Source organism: Acanthisitta chloris, unplaced genomic scaffold, assembly GCF_000695815.1.
Source record: "Acanthisitta chloris isolate BGI_N310 unplaced genomic scaffold, ASM69581v1 scaffold960, whole genome shotgun sequence".
Classification (NCBI taxonomy): Eukaryota; Metazoa; Chordata; class Aves; order Passeriformes; family Acanthisittidae; genus Acanthisitta; species Acanthisitta chloris.
Genome location: NW_008649750.1, coordinates 13,659 through 21,993, shown reverse-complemented (window position 1 = coordinate 21,993; position 8,335 = coordinate 13,659). Strand labels below are relative to the sequence as shown.

Here is an 8,335-nt window from a genome sequence, read left to right as displayed (position 1 = left end):
CAGTGCTGGGTAGGTGATGCTGAAGGGTTGAATTGTCATTGTTTCCTTTATGTGAAAGAAAGAGCAAAGCAGGCAGGACACAGAACTGTGCCCTCCCTGCCCAGGGGGGCTGTGAAGGACCAACCAGCCACCCCCCTGTCAGTCCTGTAGCACTCAGCATCTCCCCTGTGGGTTTAATGATTTGGTTTGGTTGTATCTTAGTCCTTGAAAGTGTCACACTTCACACCCTGTGTGTCCTGCCAGTAACAAGTGCACTCCAGCACCACTTTCTGTCTCCAGACCAAGCTGGTTCCGCCCCTCAGACTGGAGATGTGTCCCCACCAAGTGGCCCTGAGCAGTGGTGTGGAGAGCACTTACAGAGCCCAGTCGACGGCGATGATGAGGGTGATGTCCTCGGTCGGGAGCCCCACGGAGGTGAGCACGATGACCATGGTGACCAGCCCAGACTGGGGGATGCCAGCAGCGCCGATGCTGGCGGCTGAGGCTGTGATGCTGCAGGGGGAGGAGGCTGGAAATTCACTTTCTTTGTATCTTGGTTATCAATAGCCCAAGTTTTAGAATGTTAAGGGGTTGGAATGGACCTGAGAGATCATCAAATCCCAACCCCTGCCCTGGGCAGGGACACCTCCCACCAGAGCAGGTTGCTCAAGGCTCATCCAACCTGGCTGTGAACACTGCCAGGGTTGGGGCAGCCACAGCCTCCCTGGGCAACCTGTGCCAGTGTCTCACCACCCTCACAGGGAAAACTTCTGCCTAACATCTAATTTCAATTTCCCCTTTCAGTTTATCCCTATTGCTCCTTGTCCTGTCCCTGCAGCTCCTAGCACAGATCCCTCTGCAGCTTCCCTGGAGCCCCTTCCGCTGCTGCAGGTGCTCTGAGGTCTCCACACAACCTTCTCTCCTCCAGGCTGAACAGCCCCAGCTCTCTCAGCCTGTCCTTGCAGGGGAGGGGCTCCAGTCTCTGATCAGCTCCGTGGCCTCCTCTGGCCTTGCCCCAACAGTTCCATGTCCTTCAGATGTTGGGACCCAGAGCTGTGTGCAGTGCTCCAGGTGGGGCCATACAAGAGCAGAGTAAACCAGTGTGTTTGCATGGCAAATAAGTTATTCTTGAGTGGAAGGACTGGATCTGCCTTCCTCCACCTTCCTGCTGCCAGGTGCTGTCCCAACCCCTGCACTCAGCCGTGGGTTCCCTCAGCTCTGCTGGCACAACTCCTCTCTGCCTTCAGGGTAAGGAGCCCTTAAAACTGTAAATATTTGCAGCTGCACTTGTTTATCATCTAGTTAGGTGATTTAGTTCCTGCTTATACACTGGGGATATCTCATTCCTGAAGGGGAGTAAGAAGGGTGGTTAGACCCTGGAATGTGCTGCCCAGGGAGGTGGTGGAGTCACCATCCCTGGACATGGCATTTAGTACCATTTAGATGCCATGGTGGTCTTAGGTCATGGGTTGGACTTGGTGATCTCAGAGGTCTTTTCCACCCTCTGATTCTGTGAGATGACACCTGACAAACTCTACTGTGCTCAAGGACCCCCCTGGCCCTGCAGTGCTGACCCAGCCCTTGACCTGCAGCCCAGCTCTCCCTGGCACAGGGACCTTTCCCTGCTCCTCAGCTTCCCAGCAAAGTTGCTTTACCAAGATCTCTGCAAGCAGGACAAGAGAGAGAGAGATTGTCCTAATATCTCTAAATTGGACTAGGGAGAAATAATTCTCAAAGAAACTCTTACCTTATGGTTATAATTTGTCCCAAATCCAGGTCATACTCATTGACTTGGGCAATGAAGATGGCAGCAACAGCTTCGTAGAGGGCAGTGCCATCCATGTTGATGGTGGCACCCACGGGGAGGACGAAGCGTGCCACGCGCCTGTCGATGCCATTGTTCTCCAGGAGACACTTGAGGGTGATGGGCAGCGTGGCTGAGCTGCAGGACAAGAAATGATCAGTAATTCTCTCTGTCATTGAGGGTTTTGAGTGGGAGTGAGTGTGGTGGGACAGAACCACAACAGCTGCAGGAGGGTCAGTGCTGGTCCTGCCCTTGGGACACAACAGCCCATGCAGCCCCAGGGTGGGGGAGGAGTGAGGCACTGGAGTGAGTCCAGCCAAGGGCAACGAGGGCAGCAAAGGGCTAGAGCACATGGGCAAGGGCTGAGGGAGTTGGGCTTGGTTAGCCTGGAGAAGAGGCTCAGGGGTGACCTCCTGGCTCTCTGCAACTCCTGACAGGGTTGGAGAGAGGTGGGGGATGTCTCTCCTGCCAGGGCTGCAGGGCGAGGAGAGGGGGAATGGCCTTGAGCAGAGACAGGGCAGAGTCAGATTGGATGTTAGGAGAAATGTTTTCCTCATGTAAGCACTGGAATATTGCCCAGGGAGGTGGTGGAGTCACCATCCCTGGAAGTGTTTAAAAGGCATCTGGACTTGGCACTGGAGGATCTGGTTTAGGGGTTGCAGCAGTGACAGATTAATGGTTGGACTTGATGACCTTAGAGGTCTCCTCCAACCTCAGTGATTCTGTGATTAGCCAAGTTAGCTGGAAGCTGCAAGAGAAAATGTCTCAGTGTCGCTACAGTGCTGAAGATGCCACTGTGACCTGCTCTGTGCCATGGCTACAGCTCTGTTGTCTGCCCTGCTGCCCATGTTGGGCCTGCAGCACCTCCTGGAGCATGGGACAGTGTGTGCAGCACTGGCCATGCCAGAACCCTCTGGTCCCTGTCTGTCTCCTCAATCCCACAGGCACAAGAGGCAACTGCCTCACTGTCTGTCTCCTCAATCCCACAGGCACGAGAGGCAAATGCCTCGGCTCCTGCTGCCCCTGACCTCTCTCTCTTGTTTCTGTCTAGCACAGACATGTGAGCCTGGATGAGGACATGAAGCCAGGATGAGGACAAGCAGCAGGATGAGGACACAGAGCCGAGGATGAGGACATGGAGGAAGGAGTGGAAGAAAGGAGTGGATGGGATGGTGACAGACTCGGGACTGCTTTTGGGACAGGAGCTGGATGCAGCACACAGGCTGAGACAAGGAGCAAGGTGCTCCCTCCATCCCCTGTGTGACACCTCTCCAGCTCCTTAGCAGAGCAGAGGGAGGAAGAAGCCCAGTAAGAACAGAACTGGAGCCTCAGGTTCAGGAGGAAGACAGGTCCTTTGGAGCTGCAGAAACCCTTGCAGCCATGGGTGTTGGGGAAGGGAGGCACAGCCCTAGGTGGTTTTGTTGGGACTACGTGAAGAAGCAAGAGAAAGGCCAGAAAAACCCTTTGCCTAGTCAAATATTTTCTAGGAAAACGTTTGAATTTGTGTGTCTTCCAGAAAGGTCAATCGTGTTTAGTGCAAAGTGTCTTCATTGTTACTGTGTTCTTCGCTGAAAATGCAATAGAGAAATATAATCTAAAATGGTAAAACCTTTTCAAAGGAGACACCACTTTTCTGGGCAGGAGCTTGGGATGCACAGGAGTTGATTTTAGCCTGTCAGCAAAGTGTTCAGGAGAGTTTTTGATGGTTTTGGTTAAACCCCAGGGTGAAACACCCATGTGGTTCTGTAAAGCTCCTACAACAGTTCTGATGGGAATTCATGGAAAGAAAACTGCAGCAATGAAAAGCAGCACAGACACACACATTGCTGGTTTGGTGTGGGGACACCTCAGGAGAAGGTGAGTGGAAGAGCACCATGAGCTGCTCAGGGCTGCAGACTCTGCAGACCAGGGCAAGGCCAAGCATCTGCTTCCCCCTGCCCCCAGGAGTGTCCTCATTTCTGCTAGTGGTGGAGCACAGTTTCCTCCCTCAGCTCACCTGGCTGCACACAGACACATCTCCCTGGACCCCCAGGTCCCTGCTCAGCAGTGTCAGCATAGTTCAGCCACATTTTCCTACCTGGAAGATGTAGCTAAGGCAATCAGCAAGGCTTGCAGTATCCCCTGGATGAAAGAAAAGGGGTTTTTCTTGGTGATGAGCATGAAGAGCAGAGGTAAGAGAATGATTGCATGGAAGGCAAGCCCTGACACTACTGTAATGACATACAGTCCCAGCTTCTGGCCTATAACTGCTGGGTCTTCCATCTCCAGGATCTTTCCAGCAATGAGAAATACGATGCCAAAGGGAAAGTACCTGCAAAGAACAGCATCAAACATGGTTCATGAGGCTGCAGCAGTCACTGAAGCATTGCACATTGCAGTGTTTGGTGCAGTCATGCAGAAACACACCCAGTGCTCACAAGAGATGTGCCACCAGGAAAGGACAGAACCGAACCAACCACAAGCAGATTTACCAAACAGCTATGGAGACAATCTTCATCACTGCCTCGTTCAGGCACTGGCACACGTTGACCAGAGGAGCTCCTCGCTCGCCCATTTTGCCCAGGAGAAGTCCTACAACCAAGCACAGAGGGTTGTGTCACTCAGGAGCAGCACTAGCCAGGCTGAGCATCTCGAGGCTCGGGTGGCTACAGCTTGGTGGTCACTGGGCAAACAGCCTCAATACAGGTTGCCCAAAATCCCATCAAGCAGAGGAAAAAGGAGCCTTGGAGCATCTGCCCATCTCATTTCCAGCCCCGTGTTGTCCTTCCTGTGTTGGCTCAAATGAATTTTGAAGCAGTGTGCAGGTGTTTGCTTTAGCTTGGACAACCAGAATATAGTCAGGAGCTTGTCCTGCTCATCCCTCTTCAGTCTTCGGGGCTGAGGACTCCAAGAGACCCTTGGCAGGTGGTTGGCCTTGCTCAGAAGATGAGGTGGGGTCACGTCTGCCAGGACTTTCAGAAGTGAGACAAGGTTTGGTACATTTAAAGCTCAGCTCTGTGGATATTCATCTGGTATTTGGTGGCCACAAGAGCTGCTGTGGAAGAAAGTCATTGCTCCTCAGGTCCTGCAGAGAGCTGACTGGGGAGAGAAGGTCCTAGCAAGTGGACAGCTTCCTGCAAGGAACTAACAGATTTCAAGCCCTTTCCTGGATTCCAGAAGCAACAGAGGACTGAGACACTCAGTGATGCTGAAGGGACCATCAGAGCTGTGTGGGATCACCATCCACAGCAAAGTCACTGCAGGTACCATAGACACCTTGGTCTCAGCCCCACAAACTGCCTCGTGTTGGTATTGGACACAAACAGAGTTTGCTGACAACTCCACCAGCTTCCACCTGTGCTCCCACCTTGCTGCAGGGAGGAGCTGCTCCCCATGGTGCCTCCCCTGTCCCTCTCCTGTCCCTGCCAGGCCTCTCCTCGCAGGGAAAGCCTCCTGTGGTGTGTGAGTGCCCTTTCTGCAGCTCCCCAGCCCCAGTGAGGTGTTGCTCTGCCAGTCTGGGGCTTGTGGAGCTCTAATCCATCCTGGGCAGTACACAGGGAGTGCAGCTGGTGGCTGGGGCTGGCTCAGGTGATCTCCCATTGCCTCCTACCTCGGGCTGATCCCTCCTCCCACGCTGGGAGGTGGTGGGGTGTAATCTCAGAGGAGAAAAGCAGCTTCTCCTCACAGGTTTGGCTGGGCTGGAGGAGGACACGTGCCCTGTGAGAGGGAGCTCAGCTCCTTCCCTGGGCGCCCAGGGTGGTGGTTGCTGGGACAGGAGTTTGCCAGGAGCATCTTTGGGCTGGGAGGATGTGTCAGTGGCTCTGGCTCTGCCCAGTGTCCTGTGGGTGCCTCCTGTGGGCACTCCCTGTGGCCCTTACACTGGTTCTCTGGCTCTGACGGCAGCTCAGTGTCTCCAGAGCTGTGCTGGCCACACTACCTCCACCCTCAAATCCTCTAATTGGCTTTTAGGTTCCTTATACACAAAGTTCAAGCTCCTTGCCCTCACCTCCTAATCTCCACATAATCCTGCCTCCATGCTCATCTCACTGCCTCCTACTCTTTTCCCTCCTGATCCTCCCTCCCTCCCTCTCTCTCGCTCAGCCTCTCCTCTCACCCCGTGCTCAGCCAGCCCCAAGTTTCTCCCTCCAGGGACTTTCTCCCCTTTAAACCTCCCTCTCTCTGTCTCTCCACAATCTCCCAAAACTGCTGCCAAGCACCTTTTCCCCATGGGATTGCAGATGTTCAACACAGGACACTTCCCTCCCTCCTTCAGGAAGTCCTGCCATAAATTCCCCAGGTATTTGTGCCAACACCAAGTCTGACCCCTTGGCACATCCTGCCCATGGGGCTGAGCACTCAGGGCAGAGGGGATGGAGGGATGTGAGGAGCTGTGCCCCACGCAGCCCCTGCCAATGACACCTCCCTGCAGGCTGTGAGGGAAGGACTCCCCGAAAAGCTTCAGGACCTGCATGTGAGCTGGGAAGGCTCAGAAAGGAAATTTGGGGAGGAAACAACCTCCCCAGGGCCTCCAGCTTTGGTGAGCTCCACCACAGGCAGTGCTGGCACTGCCAGGGGCCTGGCATGGGCCCAGCTCCCAGGGACTGGGGGAGTTGGGAACTGCAGGGCCAGGACAAGGACCAATGGGGAGAAATCGAAAGAGGAAAGTTTAGGTTAGGTATTGGACAGAAGATTTCCCTGTGAGGGTGGTGAGACACTGGCACAGGTTGCCCAGGGAGGCTGTGGCTGCCCCAACCCTGGCAGTGTTCACAGCCAGGTTGGATGAGCCTTGAGCAACCTGCTCTGGTGGGAGGTGTCCCTGCCCAGGGCAGGGGTTGGGGCTGGAGGATCTCTGAGCTCCATCCCAAACCCTGAAGGAGGATCTCTCAGCTCCATCCCAACCCCTGAGCACACTAAAACTTGGTCTGTTGATAACCAAGATACAAAGAAAGTGAATTTCTGCCTCGGGTTGCAGCACAGTGGCCGCAGCAGTTGCCTCCTGGGGCTCTGGCTGTGCCCTGGGCCGGGGCACCGCGCTGGCCTCGCTCTCTGCGGGCAGTACCTATGGTGGCTGAGAAGATGACGATCCCCAGGACGTTCATCTCGTTGCTGGTCCCAGCCAAGGTCCTGTAGGTCATCTCTGGTGACGGCGTCAGCTCCAGGAACACAGGGCGGTGGATTTCAGGGTTGGTTTCGTCGGGGGCAAAGTAAATAAAGCTGAGAGGCTTCCCTGGGACCTTCGGGAAGCCTGGAGACTTCACCACCGGCACCAGGACGGTTCGGTACTGCCTCGGGGCAGAACACTGAGGTTAGGGTGCTGCTGACATGCGGAGCAGAGCAATTTTTTTTGTGCTGCTGCCATGAGGAGCAGAACACTGAGGTTAGTGTGCTGCTGCCATGAGCTCCATCCTGCTCTGACTGTGGGGCACGGCCAGCCCAGGCTCAGCTGCTCCAGGGGCTCAGAGTGTGTTCTCCAGGCAATAAAAGACTGGAGGAAATCAGGAGTGAGAGGCAAGGGGAGTGTGGCTGTTCCCTTGGCCAAGGCTGTGGGCAGACATGGTGGGTTGGGCCCTGGCACAGGGCTGGGGGTGACCTGTGGTCCCCATAGAAAGGTCCCTGCACCCCCATCCCTCCTCCTGGGGACTTTCCCAGTGCTTTCCAAATGCCATGAGTTTGTTTTCTCTCTCTCTCCACCCTCCCTGCCCCCTCCTCAGCCTTTTCCCTTCATCCACCCCAACCTTCCCCTGCGTGTCCCTTCCCTGTCCCTGCTGCCACCCCATTCCCAGGGACTGAGGGACAGGAAGGGAAAGGGAAGGGAGGAAGGAAGAAAAGGGAAGGGAGAAGGAAGAAAGGGGAAGGGGAAAAGGGAAGGGGAAAAAGGGAAGGAGGAAGGAAAGGTAGAGAGGGAAAGGAAAAGAGAGAAGGGATCATGCCCTTGAGGTGAGGAAAGAGGAGCTGAGCACTGTCCCAGAAGGCCCAGGTGAACTCACCTGCTGGAATGAAGCTTCAACCAGGTTAGAAGGAAACATGTTTCTGTAAGAGAGCAATGACATGGAGGTTAGAGTGTGTTGTGGGAGCACAGGGAGCACTCCAGGAAACACCTCAGGTGAGCACAAGGCCCAGAGGAGACAGAGCCAACAGCAGCTTGGTGTCCTCTGCAGGCTGAGAGGTGAGAGCAGAGCTGGGCTGGGCTGGACACCTGCCCTGTGCAGCAGGAGCAGGATGCTCAGAGCCTGGTCCAGTCAATCCAACACCTCCAGGAATGGAGAATCTCCCCCAGCCCTGGGTCCAGTGCTGAACCCCCTGCCCAGGGAACCATCCCCGTTTAACCCAGCCCTGGGCCAGCTCCTGGCTCAGCATGTCCTGCCTGGGGCTGCAGAGGCTCCCTGAGCCTTGCAGGGTGTTTGGAGCTGTTCTCTGCTGCTGCACCCCTTTGCTGGTGGCTTTGGGAGAGCAGAGGCAGTGACAGAGTGCCCAGAGGGACACAAACCCCACAAAAGGTACCAGCACCTGCCAGTGGTTCTCCTGTTTCCCTTGAGATCTGTGTCTCCTGGGAACTCGGAGACTTCTGGGGAG

At 55.2% G+C, this 8,335-nt stretch overlaps 1 protein-coding gene across 1 annotated transcript in view; it reads right to left on the bottom strand.

Annotated features, from left to right (window-relative positions):
• Nucleotides 1-8,335, bottom strand: part of LOC103812031 (excitatory amino acid transporter 5-like) — a 13,221-nt gene that overhangs the window by 807 nt on the left and 4,079 nt on the right. Inside the window, exons 4-9 of the mRNA XM_009085074.1 lie at nt 7,750-7,792; nt 6,822-7,044; nt 4,255-4,354; nt 3,861-4,094; nt 1,727-1,921; nt 358-492 (exon numbers count right to left, since the gene is read on the bottom strand). Of these exons, the coding sequence (XP_009083322.1) occupies nt 358-492; nt 1,727-1,921; nt 3,861-4,094; nt 4,255-4,354; nt 6,822-7,044; nt 7,750-7,792 (930 nt within the window). The remainder of the gene's footprint in view (nt 1-357; nt 493-1,726; nt 1,922-3,860; nt 4,095-4,254; nt 4,355-6,821; nt 7,045-7,749; nt 7,793-8,335) is intronic.